General features: G+C 46.1%; 1 protein-coding gene across 4 annotated transcripts in view; it reads right to left on the bottom strand.

Annotated features, from left to right (window-relative positions):
• Nucleotides 1-19,548, bottom strand: part of LOC106743815 (zinc finger homeobox protein 3-like) — a 406,062-nt gene that overhangs the window by 90,538 nt on the left and 295,976 nt on the right. For all 4 annotated transcript variants that reach the window (XM_014618018.1, XM_014618017.1, XM_014618019.1 and 1 more), the window contains 2 exons: nucleotides 15,162-17,894; nucleotides 12,533-12,995 (listed from right to left, as the gene is read on the bottom strand). In XM_014618018.1, the coding sequence (XP_014473504.1) occupies nucleotides 12,533-12,995; nucleotides 15,162-17,894 (3,196 nt within the window). The remainder of the gene's footprint in view (nucleotides 1-12,532; nucleotides 12,996-15,161; nucleotides 17,895-19,548) is intronic.

Genomic DNA, 19,548 nt, shown 5'->3' with positions numbered 1-19,548 from the left:
ATCCCTCCCCCCCCCCCCGCGCGCACGCAATTACGGTTCGTGTTTTCGGCAGAAATCTGACGCAGCTCGCGCGACCGATGGGATCCGCGAATTTATGCGCCCGGCCGTTTTTCGCGTCATCGAATTCAAAGAGCGAGCGAAAGGGAGGACGAACGAGAGTGAGCGAGAGAGAGGAAGAAAGAGAGAGAGAGAGAGAGAGAGAAAGAGAGAGATGGGTATTCGATTGTTCGTGGTTGCGAGAGCCGAGCCGAGGTTTCATACACCTGCCGCGACACGTCGAACGATAAAACGCGTTTAAACGCGTCAGTAACAAAAGATCACCGTCTCTCTCTCTTTCTTTTTTTATATCGCGCTTAAATTCGCGAAACGCCAATCTGGCGTGCACGCGCGCGCGGTCCGATCGTCGAAATGTGTCGACGTCATGGTCATTAATTAACGCGCGAATTTTACGCCGATATCCGCAAAATTCGTTCCTCCTTACCCGGCAAGATTATACGAGAGTCACGACAGAGAAAGAGAGAGAGAGAGAGAGTTCGGCGAGGTGATATATCCGCGTCTCAGACGGAGCGGCAGTGAGGAAAGAAATGATCACCTCCTCTTCTCTCGTCGATGCGCGCACGTAATTACGCTCTGCCGGGTCGCGGGAGCAGCGAGAAACGCCGGTCGTTCTTTCAGTCGGGTCCGAAACGAGGTGATGATATGTGTGCCGAAGGTAGCGCGCGTCACGAGGATGCCCGCCGACGGAGGAAGGAAGGCAGGAGATCGCGGCGTGGCCGGCTAGATGCTTGGAAATAACGTGGCACATTATAGTGAAGCATTAGAGTGGCCGGTAGCCGACCGGTGAGTTTTTTGCCGGATTCCAGTAGCGCCTTCGACAAACACACCGGCGGGAGGCGGGAGGGAAAGAGGAGAGGGAGGGCCCGGCTCCTCTCTCGGTTCACTACTTTTACTAGGTTATCCACGAACGGTTATCTCGTGACTCGTTCCGCTCTCCTCTCTTTCGCCCCAGCGCCTCTTCTCCGTCCCGCTCGCTCGGAGGAGAGCCCAAAGAAACCCTCGGAGGAATTCTCCGCCGTGCAGCGCCCGTCCGCGGAGAAAGTGAAGAGCTGAGACGGTGGCTCTCCCGTCGGAGCCCGCTTCGTCCAAGAGCGTGCGAGAGCGAATCGATACTTCACTCACGCGCCTCCTCAACGCGACCGATCCTCAGCGTCCTCCATGACGTGCCGAGAAATGTAGCGCGAGGAAGAGAAACCGAGAGAGCGCCGCGAGGAGCCGCGAATTCTCACCCGTTCTTCTCTCTCTCTCTCTCTCGCGCGCGCGTTCCTAAGGAGTCCCGCCGGTTCCTCGAGGAGAGTCGCATCGTCGACGGATGAATAGCGATCGAATCGACATTCTCGTAACGCGACGCGCGCGGGAAAGAAGATCGAGCCGGATGTAATCTGGCGCAATTCGACAAAGGACTCGACCCGCCGTCGAAATCTCGTTCGGTTCTTCTTTTCCTTCTCTCTCTCTCTCTCTTTCTTTCTCTCTCTCTTTGAAACGACATCGACGAGCCGGTAACTGTAGTTCCATCAACGGTTATAGGTACCTCTTCGCACCCCTTCGGAAATGCACCGCCACCCCTCCGACACTTTTTTTTCCTATATAATCCTTGCTATCTCTTCTTTTCTCCCTCTCATCCCCCCCCCCCTTCACTGCAGTTTCGCCGATCCCCAAGCGCTATGAGTCACGTAATAGTTTCTCCACATCGGCCCTAATGATTTATGCCTTCGGTCGGGTTTTATGTATTTCTGCGCAATGCGTGAGGATCCAGCTTTTTTAGGTTCTCACCCTGCCGCCGGGGAACGAGAGAAGAGCGAAATAAGAGAAAGCGAGAAAGNGGGGGGGGGGGGAAGAACGGTCATAAAGCGTCACCGAGTCTGTCGTAGCCTTGCGCGCTGCCGCAGTTAAATACTTGCGCAGTCCATATAGATCGATATAATTAATAGCTCAGCCACGGATCGGGTAACATATGGCTCGGGACAGGACGCGCCGAGGAGACAGGCGCGGGTGAAACCGATTTCGAGGCCCTCCTTTGCCACCGCTCGGTTTCGAAGTTGACCGAGAGGAAACTCGGCGGGAGGATAGAGACAGATAGCGAACGAGAGAAAGAGGAGAGAGAGAAAGAAGGAGCAGTCCCAGCCGTTGAATCCAAAGGGATTAAAGACGAATACCCGAAGGCCGCAAGGATACCGGACGTCGGGGAAAAAGGACGACGACTCTGCCGTCTCGCGGCATGCTAATTTCTACCTGGTGGCGTCCACGGGGCTCCTACTCTACTCAGTGGGACCCGTTTCTCTCTCTCTCTCTCTCTTTCTCTGGTTTCTTCGAACCCGTACCTATCGCCTTAATTATGCGATACTTCACGAGAGCACTTCTAAAGCGGATCCGTATAGACAGCGGAACATGTTATTTCGATATATCTCCGGACACTGAAGGAACCGCGCACTGTTGTCCCACTTACAACGCGGAGGTGTGCACAGGCCGGCAGTGGTCTCCTGCCACTTACCGCGATATAAAGTCGCTGAGAGTTTGTTATCGCATCATGTCTGGATATTCGTGTATCAAACGACTGTTATTTATTCGATGAATTGACAGTAATATCGCATATTATCATTTCTTTAATGTAAAATTTTGTTTTATGCCGCAAATACTGCTTTCCTGAACCATATTTGAAATAACGTTGCTATTTCTTTAAATGATGAACGGACATGACGCACGAATGTGCGGATACGATGTGTGTGACTGAACGTTTCTAATGACTGACTTTAATAAGTAAGTTTCAAGAGAGATCGCTGTACACTTTGGTTCCTCCTCTTACTCTGCCAGACGGAGACCCGGTTCCGGCGTCGCCGAGTATCGATTTAACGGTGATTTAACACGGCGACAACCGTCGCGTTAATTTCGAGCATATGCGGAATGGAGAAGAGTCGCGGAAACGATATTACCGATTACGCGGTCACCGTCGTAATTGTCGAACGGAATTGAGTCGTCATTTAATCCCCCAACACGTACGCGAGCATCGGAGAGTTGAGCTAATGTTTTACGGCGTTTAGAACGTTCCTCCTCCGGTTAATGTGAGATTTTTCGCGATAGGTGAAAAGCCATTTAGCAAGCGCAGCGTCGACTACTGCGGATAAAGCCGACATGATCCTGATCTACGAGGAGGGTAAGACTTAATAATGAAGATAAAGTAATCCTAAGGCTGAAACATGCTCAATACCGGATGGCATTCATAATTCTAAGCCCGCAGCGCGCGCTGCCTGCCCGCGGGAAACTTCTACGCCGTGCGACATTCGACGATTAATGAATTCGACGCGACGTCCGCGTATTATCAATCTGATTCGCGGGAGAGCGTGCGCCTGCCGACTATCTTACTATCTTCGCGAAGATACAATGTATTTCGCGTCTCTCGTCCGATCGCCCAGTCGGACACACACATACACACACACATACACACACACACATGCACACAGCCGGTTTAATAGCGTCTTAACACATTTCCGTTTTTATATTTAGGTTATTGGTATTTTCTATCGTACATTGTGAGAGGAGAAATGTCTAAAAAATAAAGAAAATATTTATTCGGATTGAATACTGATAATGTATTTATTTGTACCAATATACGTATTTTTACGCAAGATTGAAACTTAGACTTTCAGCGTCACACTGAAAGAAGTTTCATCGTTTAAGTAATATTTATTTGATCCAAGTAAAATGGTTACTCCAATAGTCCTCGGCAAATCTTTACTAGAAATAAAATTGACTATATACAATATGAAATATCCTTTGTATAAATAGACATTTATTTAAAATAATTGTGGCAAGTATTATGTTCATAATACTGAGAATAATACTGAGAAATTATTTTTCATTCATTTAATTTCAGAAATTATTTTCAATAGATATTTCCTGGAAAGAAAAATCTAAATTTAAAACCACTAGGTTCCTGCAAAGAAAAGTAAACCAATAAATCTGTATAATTCTAGTAAATATTCTTTTAAACTTAGAACAGCTTTACACTTATATTCAGTAATTTATTTGCAAATTAAGGTATTGCTGCGTTCAAATAAGTATTTACTACAGACTATTAAAGTATACTTAAATTGATTAAAATACTATTTGATTTAAGAGGCTGAAAAACAGGTAATTACGTTTACTTGATTCTAGCATCTTTTCCTGTGTATATACTTGACTGGTCATTATAATTATAATTACTAGAACTTGCACGATTTTCGCTCTTTGCACGTATAAACAACAGTGGAATATCGTATACTCGCAATCTCGGATATAGCTAGATATTTATGATATTTGTGTCTTCTCGCTTCTTCATCACCTTTGCCACAGCCAACTGGTCTTCGACCGAGGAGATCCAGAATGGCAACGGTGCTCGGCGGTGAGCCGAATCGCGCGATACTTTTCTTCTTATAACACCTCCGTTCCGCGAAAGACGGAGGGAGAGGAGAGCCCCCGAGGAACGCCGGGGAATCGGAGGAAATAGCGCGCTACAATTTTACGCACTGTGCGCCGTTGGAACGAGAGATCTCAGATTACCGGACGACTCAATATCCAGCGGACAACGTGTACCGGGGGGCACACGCAACCGCGCGCGCGGCCTACCACCACCGGCGGCGGCGTCGTCCTCCTTCCACCGCGGACAAAGAGAAACACGCTCAATCCCAAGAGAGAAATTACCATTTGCATTTCCTCTGCCAATACGGCGCCACGTGCCTACCGTGCGTCGCTCGCGCACCCCTCGCCGAGGCACGCGAGCGGAGCGAGGAGAGAAGAATTTCCTCGCTAGCTGGCTCGCTCACTCGCATGCCGTGTACTTTGCATAATTTCACGAATCGCGCGTATAATCGTTCCGCCGCCGCCGTCGGTATTACAAAACGCGCTACGGTCTCTGTGTGTATGTAAATGCGCACGTATGTATATAGCGGAAAGGGGTAAGATGACGACCTTAGGCTCGTCGGTTTTCCCGCATTTTCGTAGTAACGTAAGAGTGATCGATCTTCCGCCCGAGTAGCTAAAGCCTTGCCTATCGTCCGCGTAAACTGACAAATTTATCAATAAATTGGAATTCCGTTTAATTTCTTTTTCTGAGAACGTGTCAATTTCCATTCGTTATATTTACCTATCTAATTAAAAGGAACGCTACTATATGACAAATGAAAAATAATAATACGCCATCGCGTGCATTCTTAAATAAGCTACACAGTAGTTTTACCGAGAAAATGAAAATGCTCGCTATAATTGTGTAATTCTTCACGAAGAAATGCCACAAAATCATATATGGGTCTAACCAAAAAACATTTCTTATTGTATCATCTACTGTCTTTGACAAATTGAAGTTCAATTACAACAGGTTATTTATTATTATTACAAACTTGTAATGATTTCGATACCGTCTCGTTATTTATCATTAGCCTGGAACAATTGGCAAATCGTCATCTTATCCCCCCTCCCTTCCATTATATCGCGAGCCGTGAGCGAGTCGACATTAGCATACGGTTTTCGTAGCGACGCGTGTGTACGCGCTCGCCTCGGCCGGCTGTCCTCCGCGGAGGCGACACGTGGCCCGCCACGAGACGCGGTCGGGAGGGTTGACGCCCGGTTGAATTCGTACGAGTCTTTCTCTCATTCTCCTTTCTTGCCTTCTTTATTCCCGAACGCCGAAACGCGGATCGAGCCACGAGGAGTGGATGTTTGGACATAGGTAGACGACGGAAGTGTCGATGTGACACGTGCCGCGGCGCGATGGCACGTTTGCTCGCTCCGCTCTGTGTGTACTCAGCATTAGCATAGGATTTCAATGGCGGTTCCACGCGATAGATTCCCTCGGTCTTATTCTTCGAGGCGCTTTCGGGCGGGTACGCGCGATCCGCGCTCGCGAGATCCGACCCGGCGCTTCTCGCGCGGAATTCTATGGGAGGTTCCTCGGCTTTCGCGAAGGAACGCTCGAAAATAAAAAGTAAACGACTCGCGAAGACGTTCCTCTCTTGAATCGCGCGTCAACCTTTTGGGAACCAGAGAATTTGTTATTACTTTCTGTAAGTGCTAATTTTCTTTCGAAACTTCTTGAAAATCTTAGGGGATGATAATAGGGGATGATAATGAAAAAATATTTTTCCTACGTGGCTGCTAAAAACCGAACGTCACGACTATGATGATTGGGAGTTAACGGGTTAACACGCTGTCCGCCGAGATCGTCTATTTTTCCCTCGAAGATCGTTGGTCGTCCGACCAACCAGAACTTTCGACGATTCTCTGGAGAAAAATTATTTTCCCTTTTAGATTTTATTGTACGTCGATTTCTGTGTTGCGAGAATTAAGCAGAAGTTAGATATGCTACTGTTTACGAAACGAGTGGTTTTCAAAGCCTGGTGAGACGCAACTCGCGCGGTTGGCAATGCGTTAAGATGTACGTTGAGAAAAAATCGATATTTATAACTATGATCGCACGGTAAAAGAATTGCAGTCGGGAGAATGACTTTTCTAGTAAGTGTCACTATTAATGGTCATCGACAATAACCTTGTGTGCGCACACACAGAAAATTTGAATTCGAATACTTGACGATGAACCAAGATCAAATCCACCGTTTCCGTCTATAATAATCAGAAATTCCGTTTCCTTCACGTATACGATAACGTGTTTGCTTTTGCTTCATCGTCAGGTAAATTCAGACGAACTTTTTCTCCTCCTTGTACCATATACCGTTACTTTTTTTTTCCTGTTAGAACTGCACGAAGCTACAGTTGACGCCGAAAGTGATAAATATTCACGAAGGTGCGGTCTTTTCGAGACGAGGAGGAAATAATAGATATAGTCGATGAAGCGGTAGGTCTCCGGGTGCTCTTCGCTCGCTACGTAAGCCGGTAGCAACGACTTCATAACGATCTTTACGTAGTGAGACTGGCCAGCTGCGGACGTACAGTGATCGCCCGTGCTAGGGAAAAGAAGCGACGCGGCACGAAAGCGCCGACAGAAGCACTCCATCACTGGAAAATCAATTTTCCCGGGGGCGGATATCGGCGCAGCTATTGTTCCTCTCTTCGCCGCGCGTCTCGCGTCCTATTCAAGCAGGCTGATCGCCGGTCGTTTGGGGAATTTTATCGAAACCGCTCTCTCGAACTCATGAGAGCTCGAGAGCCGGATTTTGTGACGATGAACGACCACGCGCGCACAATGGTTTTGTGCGCGATCCTCGCCCGGCTTGTTGTCGCGTATCTCTCCGCTTTTGTTGCTGCCTCTCCTCTGCCCGAGGCGCCTCGAAAAATCACCGCGACTAATTAATATACCCGCGCTTCTTGTCGCGCTGACGAGCGCGTTCGATTTCTCGATTTAGCTTGCAACGTCGTTCACGCGAGCCGAAGCCGATCTTCGGATTCTTCTCTCCGTCCTTCTCGAGTCATCTCCATCCTCTGTCGTATTTATTGAAATAAAAAAATCACGACGCTCGCGAAAAGGTTATTCTCCCATAGGGGAAACCGCGGAATCTTGTAATTACTCAACTACGCGGAGAAAAATAATTTGCTGACACGGCAAATTTTATGCCTTCGGCGGGATCTATCGGTAACTATGTGATGAACGGCAAAACGATTTGTTTGAACGGTTGTCATTAGCTGGATATATTTCGCCGCACTGAAAAATGAGTTCGGTTGGATCTATCTGATAGTAGACGATCAAATCGCTTTATGATCGAAAAAAAGAAGGAAATCTCTAGTTCTCATAAACTAAATTTGGTTCTTATATTCAGAAATTCTATTTTCTTCAACCAAAAGACGCTTAGTTGTCCATTGTCTGGTGAACCCAACCAAACTCATATTTCTCAACGTGAATCTTCAAATTATCTCACTGTAAGAACAAATTGATCAATATAGTCAAACATATTGTTCTAATAACACATTAACGTGTCCCAAGGACAATTTCATTCGGCAGAATTTTTCCACTCCGCCAACCAAACCGTTTTTGCTCCGATTCCGAATAATTCGTTCATTTGGTTATGTCAAGTAAATTTTATCGCTGTCGCAAGGAATATAGCGTAGCGGTAATGTTTCGTCACAACAGCAAAATTATTTTTCCTCGTGCATTTCATTTGGTTACGTCTACCGCAGTTTGCACCGCGTGAGCAGCAGGAGGAACTGTCTCGTCGAGCAGAAATATTATTCGAGGGCCATCGAAAGCGGCGGCGAGCGATAAGCGCGGGTCTCAAGCGAACACGTCACCTTAGTGCTTCCCTGTCACTTTTAATTTACTAAGCGGATGCGAATTAGTCTCCCGGTTTGCAGCGCTGCTAATCTGACTTATGATCCCATCGTACGATCGCGGTTACAGGCTTGGTTAGTAGTGCGCTGAGAAAAAAAAGCGATTGAGTCGGCAAAACCGACGTGCGCTCTCATTCGAAGAAAATATCGTGTTCATCGAACAGATTATATTTTGACGCAACAGCACGTCGCATTGATATAACTGCTGATCAAATTGCAATCTTTGAATCAATTGATAATTCATTACAGCAACTGTACAATTTGTTCGATTGACTAAACATTGTGCTTAAAAAATGTTGTTCCTTTAAGCAAAATTTTGCTGGATCTACTGTTTTTTTTTCTCAGCGCGACGATGCCGTGTATAGCAGTTTCATCAGAATCTCAACACACTGCTGACCGATTCTGAGTTATCTTGTACTTCAACAGAAATTTAGGAAGAAAAGAAGGCACGGCAAGCAGTATTGAAAATAATTAACGTTGAAAACACAGCCGATCGATAATGTGTTAATGTTTGTTGACTGAGAAATAAACGGTAAAGAGGAGCAAGCTCACGGTGTCGTACATAAGTTCGCAATTAAACGTAACATCGCGTCTATGTTAATTACGACTGCGAATAACTGCGACGAGACGTGTATCACTAAGCGTTTCAGAGTGCGTTTCGCCTTTTCAGTTACTCGCAATGTGCGGGCTGCTCCTTTTTCCTCGAAAAGCGTCAATTTTGTCTTAAAATTTCTGAATTGCCGTTGCAGTTGCGTTATTCGCTTCCACTCATTCGTATCCATGAGAACGATGAGATCGATAACGATCGCGACTTACCAAAGTGTTTTCGACGTGACCGTCGTGATCGATCCTCGATGGCAGAGGTCGAGAGAGGATATTCAGGATGGGAAACTAAAAATTTGCAAAACACAAGAAGAAAATAACAAAAAAGATAATGTTGATACAGGTTTATTTTAGACTAGAGCGCAAAAAATAATATAATAATAATAATAATATAATAATATAAAATAATAATAATTAATAGACAATAATAACTATATAATTATTATCATGATAATAATAATAATAATAATAATAATAATAATAATAATAATAATAATAATAATAAACTATATACATAAAATACCGTGGCGAAAGTGATATGTTACGGGTGTAAATAACATTGTACATGTACGCAGTGTACTTACGTAGCTGAAATGAATGAGTGGTATACGTTTCGTGTGGGTGAGGAAAGGAAAGCGAGAAGCGAAGCCACACCCTCGTCAGTTACGAATACGCGAAATAAAATAAAATAAATTCGAAGAAGAGGAGAAAGAGCGGGGAGGAGGGGGGGGGGCGAGAGAGAGAGAGAGAAGTAAACGGACGCGCACCGCCAGCTGTTCAAGGTCGAGACATCCGGTTCCGAGTCCGATCGGACGCGTGGGCAGAGACGAGAGCGTGATCATCACAAAGAAGATTCGTCATAAATAACTAACGAGCGCGCGCGCTCGCGCAACAAACCAAATAATAATTAATAGTAGTTACGGTGTGTATACGATCGACGTCGTCGTTGTCGTTGTTATTAATGGCAGATAAACGCGCCATGGCAAATGCAACGTAGCGACGACGGAACGAACGGATGGAACGTGCTTGTGTGCTGACGCGCGAAGGATCGTCAAGCTTAGGACGTAATGCGAGTACCGGCGAGTATCGGGGCGGCAAACGCGTACCCGTGTGTGAGCGAATCTGACGAGTTCGAGCACGCATCTGCATATACGTGGCAAAGCTCCGAATCGTTTATTCGTCACTCGCGAATATCAGTCCCGCCCGATACCGTTCGACGGATGCCGGGATGCAAGCCCGTGACGAGCCCGTGACGAGGACGAGCTCTCTCTGTCCAGGGGCCGTATTCCGGAGGCGTAGCGAGCGATAAATATGCACGTCTAACTTCACCAACGTGAACGTTTATTTTTTGCTTCACATGAGCGTCACGTATAGCGCTGATTCAGCCTGAGAATCGGAATACAGCCCCGGGTCCCGGATTCGAGCGAGGATCTGCGAAGTATTTACAATTTGCCGCGCTGAACGCGCGGCGAGAGAGAGAGAGAGAAAGAGAGAGAAATTAGGGGCTTCGAAGGGCGTGTCGAGTTGTTGGAATGGCTTCGCTAAAATAATGATGATAATTACAGGACGATGTGTGTCGCGACACGCGATAAGAGAACTTAAATATATAATATGTATCCTCCCTTTTCTCCTTCCGACTACACTACTACGCTCGATCGAGATACTCCGAGTAGAGACAAGGCTAAGCTTCATATGCGCCTATGATGTATAATCATAAAAAATAGTTTTAATATAATTTGGAAATATACAACGTGCGCTCCGTGCGCTTTCTCAAATGCACAGGCACAACTTTAGCTATCGATTATGAAACATCCGTCTCTTTAAGGAAAAAGAAAAAAAAAAGAAAAAGAAAGTGAATTCATTTTCTCTTAGCTCTTAGCACGTATTCTTCCCTTATTCAAATTATCACTCACTCTCTCCCTTTCTCTCTCTCTTTCTCTCTCTCTCTCGCTCACTCTCTCAGTCGCACACACTTACTTATTTTTAATTAATTAATTGCTTTTATTTTTACGCTCTTGCTAAAATATGCATTTCATAGGAACTTTCAGTATTGCGCTTAACTCTGGATATATTATTATTATACTCGGGCTATATATATATATATATATATGTATATATATATATATATAATTTTTTATATATATAAAATTATATATATCTTGACAAGTTCCAAACAAGCCGCAGTTAATTGGGCCCTCTAGATTATCACACAGGCCCGATTTTTATAATGATAAAGATAATAAAAACACACGAGATACACAAAGGATACGTACACAACATACAACGACGTAACGCCCGCAAGTTCGAAATTCCTTGTCGCGACGCTAGTCTAATAGTGGAACATCAGCGAGAACACGTACACTACAAGATCATTTATCGTGAGCTCACAACGGAAAGCGCACCGGTATTAATAGGGGCGAGACTTTTGACCGTAAGCTCTTTTTTTTATTATCTGCCATCATCCGCATTATCCGCCATCATCCGCAAATTGAGAATTTCGCTCTCAAACGCCGCTCTCCCCTTCCGGAAGGATATTTAAGAGAGACGAGAAATCCACTTCGTTCACCGATCACGAATTTCGAACCTAACTGGCGTCCTACGCTCACTCATGAGTCGGGATGGGATCAAGTTCACAGTATGTGCTCGTGAATCCCCGTCGATTCAACGGCTAAACATCATTTCGTTAAAACGGAATGGCATTCCTAAATATCACTATGACACGATTGTCCATGCAATGATTGGAGTATTAAACGATAAGTGATTAAATGATAAATGAATGACAAGACCGCGGTTATGAGCCATACCAAAAAGTGACCTAAAAGCCGTCGCGGCCTGGTGACCGGCGCGATATACCAAAGTGTCAAAAGCTCAGTGTGATCGAATTGATAAGGCAAGCAGACCTGAGTTCGAATTCTATCCGGGATGACACTCTCTTTTCCGTCAATCACTACCTCGCCCGCGATGGAGAAGAGGGGAAATTGTCAAAATGGTTAATAATTTAAAAGGTTTCAATTTTCATACGTCTTTAAATGAATAAAGTCGAGAGGGGGTCAACTTGGCGGTGAGGGCCGAAAGAGTTTCTTTAGGGGTGGCTCTTTGTGAGTGTCTCGTTCTTCAGATGCTTCATCTCTTTTCGAGCATACATAAATATATATTATTTATTATCCCGCGTATATATCCGTATGTTAACGAACGACAACAACAAAAAAAAAATACATAACGAGAATAATAGACAGGCGCGTTTTATTTACATCTTTTTAAATATCCGCCTTATTTAACAAATGAATTTCTTTCTTCCCCTTTTGTTTCTTCTTCTGAACGTCAATGTCACAGGTCGCGGCATTATCGCCTGCCGCTCGATTAAAGTATAAATATCACATAATATTTCCTCGTATCGTTGACACGAACTGTGCCAGAATAGATACGTAATTCAGGAATTGATTTCCCCTTTCTGCTCCGCACTCCGCAATATCATTTCCTCAGCGTTTCCGCGATGCTATATTTCGCAGTGCTCGTTAAAGCCTCAATTGTCAGATAGATTTTCCCGAGAGAAGTTAGTTTCGCTAGTTTACACTTGATCCCGTCCCTATTCACGAGTCTAAGAGGTCAGCCAGACACTCACCAGCCGTGGTCGTAGTTGTGCTCGTAGCAGCGCCTGCGGGGTGTTGCTGCTGCTGCGATTGGAACATTGCCGTGGGGTGGAGGAACAAGGATCCGTACATCATGTTTTCGTCCGCCTGCTGCTGTTGCTGCTGCTGGTTGACTTGCTGACTAACCGCGGCGACCACCGACGAGTTGCCGATGCCCGATACACCAACGGCGCCGCTGCCACCGGGCACGATGGGTGCTCCAGGAGTCGGTGGTACGAGGCTGCCTTCTTCAACGGCGACGCGCACCGACTCGATATGCCGCCGCGAGAAGACGTGTTCCTGAAGGGGAGTCTTGGCCGAATAACGAACCGAGCACAGCCTACACTCGTCGGGCCCGGTCGGCCCGCGATGCGGTTGCACGGCTGACCCTTCCGCCGGAAGACCCGCTGCTAGTCTGGCCTTCTTCTCTTTAGCACGAGCGTTCTGAAACCAGACCTGTGCCTCGGCCCCCGTTAGTCTTCTGCAAACCTCTGCGACGCTTTGATCGCGTTCGCGCCGCCACCGGTCGACTGCGCGGTTTTCTTCCGGAAAGTCAAAAACCGCGAACTCGATCGTCTCTTGTTTCAGAGACGTGAATTTTTCAACGGGTATGCCGAGCGATACGGAGGTGATAGAGGAAAAGCGCCAAAACTGACATAGATGTAACAAACAAACATACCCATGTTACTCGGCTGTAAAGTATTGAACTCTGTCGGATAGAACGTGAATTTCGTCCAGTGTGTACAGTGGTTGAAGCTGAGACGGTTCAGTTTCAGGAAAGTTTCGGTTTGCGAGCGTATTTCGTTGTATTATTAGCGTCGCTTGATTTTTCGTTTTGCCGAAGTTTTTGTTGAGTCTCTATCTTCTCGTGAAAATCAAAGTAACAAATCAGTGACAAATAATTTATTTGATTTTAGTGCTATTTTATAGTGTGAGTTTTGAACTTTCAAAATCAACTTGGATCTTGTGCCAATTTCTTTATCCTCTGTCACCGAACCACGCGAGAAAAATTAAGGTTGAAAACCTTAGGTTAAGTTGTTTTACAAACCGACGTATCAGAGTTCGCTAATCTTCAACTGGCATATCTGAACTTTGTTGTGAAATATTTTACAGAATACAATTGAAGCTACTGATGACTGATTTTCTCGTTTGTTTGTTTGTTTAAGATTGTCGGAAAGAAGAAGTCAGATGATCCCTTTCCACATGATAAAGGAATAATATTGTTAAACTTTTTAAATGTTAGAAATATGTAAGCTTAAAGATAATATATAAGAGGATATATAATAAATGTACAAAATATTGTAATATCTGTGCTAATATTTTATTTTTTTTTTTATATAATATCCTGTAGGTATTCATAGATATATCGATTTTGAGGTCTAGTTTCTAGCAGTATCGGTCCTTGGTCATCTTAAAAAATAATTATTTGCAAATAAATATATAATAATTTCCATAAGACTATGGTATATTTTGGTGTAGAAATATTGTTAGTTTGTATCCATGCATATAAAATTTAATTTTACTTCAACGGGGCTTTAAAAGTCGAAAAACAAACGTCGATTTTGATGCTTTTCCTTTAATAAAGACAATAAACCTGCATAGAAAATTTCTTGGAATTTCATTGAGATCTAGTCCGATTTGCCAAGATAATTATAGATTCTAATTGTGAAATTTATGTGAATCCTTGTTAGAGGTATAATGTTTCAAACATACGATCCTAAGTGGGAAACAGAATAGATTCTTGGTCGCCCGAATTTTCCGAAAGATTTTTCTGGTCTCCGTTTTACATTACGACTGAGCAAAATATACGAAATATTCTAAGTATTTACACTTTACAAGTACAAATATAGACGCTACGCGCGCGCTATCAAGCATAAAGCATAGCATAGTAACTTTAAAAATATATCTCTGTTTATTAACCTCCTAATCTGCTATTCGATCGAACTGTCACTCGACTCTGGTGATGAGTCGCACGCGGCACGAAGCGAGCCGCAGCGTACAGCCAATCAACATCCCGGAAAAGAGGCTTCGTCCTTAGAGTCCTAGATATAAGTAAAGAAGCACAATGGAGAAAGACAAATTTGATTGGCTGGAGCACATGTTAGACGCCATTTTCTTTGCCCACCACGACTAAAAACGTATTATGCGCCAATAAGTTGTAATATTTTTGTGATATACTTTCAGCATGCCGATAAAATTCAATAAAATTCTTTTTTAATACGTCAAGTTATAACGAGCAGCATAAATTATGCGGAGAGCATTCTCACTTAGACCAATTATCGAAGTTAATCTCTAGCAACCTAACCTTTCTTCCTTATCTCACTCGCTTGCTTCACGTATCACCGTGCGAAGGAAATGGCGGATTTTCGAAATATATCAAATTCAGAGTTGCGCTTCTCTATTTACACCTGGAACACCATTCGTCCCGTGTTTAAAATAAAACTGAGATTCCCAATTAGTATCGTAGTGGGATCACTTATTTTGGGATGAATTTTGGACAGTCTGATCGGAATCTATGCTGTACTTGGGAAAATGGTGAGAAATTTCTACGCAGGAACGACAGTCGTTACTACAAATTGAGGACTAAGCGGACGAAGGCATACACAGATCGGCGATGCTCACCTGAACGACTCGTTTGGGTAGGCCGATCTCGCGGCCGAGCATCTCGCATTCAGCCATCGTCGGCGTCTTGTAATCCGAGAAGAGCGACTTCATCACCTTCACTTGCGTGGCGGACATTTGCGTGCGATACCGTTTGCCACCGGACTGACTGGCGTTGCCGCCGGACTGGCCACTGGTTACCGGTGGCCCGCCCGCGGTATTCCCGGTGCTTCCGCTGGCAGGACCCTGCCTCGAGCTCTGAGTACTCGAGGCTGGACTGGCCGGTCCGCTCTCATCGTCCAGGAACTCCGTGGTCTCGCTCATGCTGTCCTCGTCGCAGACGCTGCGCTCGGACAGATCGGTAAGAGGGCCGCAATCGCTACCGCCACGGAAATGAGAGCTGTGCTGCTCCTCGAGGAGATTGCCCAAACCACCCAAACTAAGCTTCATCATCGGACGACTGAGGTCGACTGGTTTGCTCAAATCCAGAGGAGACTCGCCGCTGCTGGCCTGGTGATTCGACGTCTCCTGCTTGCCGTTGCTGGCGTGCGCCTGCAGCTCGCTGATGTATCGCTTCATCGACTCCTCGTAGTATCTCTTCAGGGAGGCCTCCACCTCGCTGGTGAACGGCGGGAACATCGGCGGCATCATGTTCGGGGTACTGGAGTTGGAGGGTGCCGACTCCATCGAGAGCTCCTCGTCCGGTATGTTGTCTATGTTGACCTCGCCGCGCGCCACTTGGTCGGCGTGCTTGCTGCTGAGGTGGGTCTCCAGCGCGGACTTCACCTTGAAGAGCGCCGGGCAGAACGGGCACCGCTTGTTGATCACCTGGCTGTGCGCCCGGAACTGGCCCTTGCGCTCGCGCGCACGGGTGTTCTGAAACCACACCTGCACCACGCGCTTCTTCAGTCCAACCTCCCGCGCGATCGTCTCGAGCATCTTCCTCGACGGGTTCGACTCCACCTGGTACTTCTGGTAGAGATAGTCCAGCTGTTCCGGCAGTATCGTCGTGCGCAGACGCTTGTCCTTCGGCTGCTCGTTGTGCTCGGAATTCGAGCGGTTGTCGCCGGGCGTGCTCTCCTCAAAATCGTCGTACTTTCTCTTGCGGTCCTGCATCAGACTGATGAGAGGATGCGAAGGTTCAGCCGCGACTCCGCTGGTAGCGTTGAGAGCCTGCTGCTGCAGGATCCCAAAGGGCGAGTCGGGCGGGTACGACGGCGGGAATAGGGACGGGTTCATGATATGTACCAATTGATGTTCGCGCCAGAGATCGAAGCGTCCGAACATCAGGTTGCACTTGTCGCATTGAAAGCTACCTTCTTTCGACTCGGTCTGCGACTGTTGCTGCTGCGAGGGCGGCGGCTGCTGCGCCGGCTGTTGGTGGGCCTGGGTCTGCTGCTGATGGTGCGGAGGTGTCACGGTGTTCAACGACTGCTGCAGCTGCTCGGCGAGCGCCGACACCGTCGACGGGTTGCTACCGGACACCGTGTTGTTCGCCGTGGTGGTGGAACTGCTGTTGCTGTCCTCCGAGCTGAGAATCGCGGCGACTTGGGCCGCCGCGGCCTGAGCCTGGGCGCTCCTCTTCGCGTCCTCCTCCTTGAAGCAGTGCGACTTCTGATGGCGCACCAGCTCGTAGTACTTCTGAAATATGAGCAGGCACTTCTTGCACTGGTAGGTCGAGCCGGTCTTCTGAAACCTACCCGGCACGTTGCCGCCGCTGCCGGCGGCCCCACCGTCCTCGTTCTCGCGGCCGCCCGGTATCACGAGCTCGGGCGCCGGTTGATTTTCGTAGACCTTGCGCGCCTTCTGCCGGGCGTTCTGAAACCACACGACGATCACGCGCGGGCTCAGGCTGAGCAGCTTACTCAGGTACTCCAGGTCGTCGTCTTTCGGATACGCGTTGTTCTCGAAGAATTCCTGCAGGACCTTGATCTGATAGTCGGTGAATCTCGTACGGTTGGCGCGCTTACCGGAGTTGCTGCCGGAGGAGTTGCTGCCGTTGCTATTGCCGACGAAGGAGTAATCGGTCGGGCCACGGCCCGGGCTGAGGGACCTCTGCGGCGTCAGCGCCATCGCGGCGATCGAGCCCGGTACGACACCGGCCGCGGCCGGTGTTGGATTCGCGAAGTTCTGCGGCGTCACTTTCGGCGGAGGTAACATCGGGCCGCTCGGGGTGCTCGACGGAGCGTGGGAGGAGACGTCGTGGTGGATGCCGGAGAACACGGAGCTCATGCTGAGGGCGGGCGAGTGCGGTCGCGATTGTTGCCCGCCCGAGCTCCCGGGCGAGTGGTGTTGCTGCTCCTCTTGATGCTGTTGGCACTGCGCCGGTTCGGACGCCTCCTGCTTGATCTCGGCCGCCTGTTGCTGCTGTTGCGAGGTGCTCACGTTCGGCATCGGCGGCGGTGAGGCCTGTTTGTTCGGGCTCTTGTCGTCGGAGGAACTGCCGCCCGACACGCTCGAGTTCAACGGGGTCACCTTCGCCTCGCCGGTCTTCTCGTATTCCTCGAGGTTCAGAGTGGTGCTCGGCGGGTTGTTAAAGTTGTACGGGCTGTCTTTATTGCGCTGCCGCTCTTTGAACAGCGTATTGCGGAACCAATGTTTGATAACTTTCGGCGGCAGACCGCTCTGAGCAGCCATCTCTATAATCTGTTCCTCCCCGGGCGAATTGTTGATGTCAAAATGCGCCCGCAAGATCTTTAATTGTTCGTCGGTGATACGCGTGCGTGCACGTTTTTGCGATGCCGCGGCGTTCGCCTGCAAGAGTAAAACTACTTTACTCCCGTTTTCTACGCGACCGGAACTCTCCTTTCTTCCTATCGGTTCGTTTTATCGTATCTCTCACACACCCTTTACGCGTTAAGCTTCTTTATTCTCGTGAGTGTGATACACCGAGTCTCTCTCCGAGAAGAAATTCGCTACTCTTACTTTCTATTACATCCCTACTTTTCGTGATTCAGCGAAAGGAAGAAGTTATTACTCGGCGAAGGAGTAATGAAATTTGCAGAAATCGTGAAAGATTCATCAACGATCGATCGATCTTTACTGCCTCGCGAGAAATCTCCAGGGTTGCACACAGAAAAATACGTACTGCAGATAAGTAGAGGTTACTCGTTTCAAGTATTTCGTAAGTTGACAAGCTCGCATATTCGTTATAAGCATCGAATCTATTCCAAATATGTTCAAAATCTTAATAAGTTTAGCACTTCAATCAGGAATATTAAAGTAAAACTCGAGTTGTTTATTTAAATTATCCGAACCTAATTTATGTCACTTCGAAAAAATTTCATAATATTCTTGAGAAAAGAATAAATTCTTCTTTTGAGTACGCGATGGATGAGCTTCTCTAAAATTTTTGATGAATAATATTTCAAGACTATTATTAAGAAAATATTCTTTATTGAAGATAACCATTATTTAAAAGAGGGAAAATAAACTAAGTAATCGCTTCTCTTAGCAGTAGAATGATATTTTGTGTGTGTGGGAAATAATTCGTTACTTGTGACGACAAGTTACGTTCTTCAATAATGATCTTGGTAACGACATTATTTTTTCCATTAGTAACGATAATGTAATAACATTTTTATCTACGTAATTATATTTTTTACGATGACGTATATAATTGTTACCTTTATCGCGTTACTTTGTAGAAAACATATATTCGGACAAGGCAAAAGAGACTTTCGAAACCTTGAGGAAAGGAAACAAGAAGGAAGAAAAAAGTTACGGAAATTGCAACGACTTCTGAAATAACAATAACGATAACGAATTACACTTCCAAAAGTAACTTTTCCAACCCTGGGGAAATCTCGAAGTAATTTGAAAAATAGTCTCGACGAATCGCTTAATGCGTTTCTACGATCGATGTTTCTACCATCACGCTTTAAATCTAATTGACGACTAACTCAACGGAATTGACCGATCATATTGGCCAATTAGCTGATCAATGCGACTGATTAATTCCGTTGAATTAATCGCCGATTAGATTTAAACAACGATGCTACACAAAGAAAAATATCATTTTGCTAATAAAAAAGCAATTACTCACTTTACTTTCCTTCATCTGAGCGTAATGGTTACTTCAACAAAGAATATTTTCTCGGTACCAGTCTTCAAGAATACACTCATCACAGAGTTTCGAAAAGCTCATAGTCATATATGCTCATAAGAAAAATGTATTCTCTTTAAGAATATTATATAAACTTCATCGAGGAAAAGTAAAATTCGCTTAATTCGAAATCAAAGCAAACGGAGGTTTGTTTTAATTCAACATTCTTAAGTGAAGTACTAAACTCTCACTAGGATTCGTAAGGTACTTTGAATCGATGCTTACGATGTGACTTGCGGTAATACAAACTTATGGAAAAGAAAGAGAAGAAAAACGTCAAACAAATGTAATATTTGCTTAAAT

Source organism: Dinoponera quadriceps, unplaced genomic scaffold, assembly GCF_001313825.1.
Source record: "Dinoponera quadriceps isolate SergipeBrazil2010 unplaced genomic scaffold, ASM131382v1 scaffold1245, whole genome shotgun sequence".
In the NCBI taxonomy this organism is placed as follows: domain Eukaryota; kingdom Metazoa; phylum Arthropoda; class Insecta; order Hymenoptera; family Formicidae; genus Dinoponera; species Dinoponera quadriceps.
Note: the sequence above shows the minus strand (reverse complement) of the source record. Positions and strands in the feature narration are given on the sequence as shown.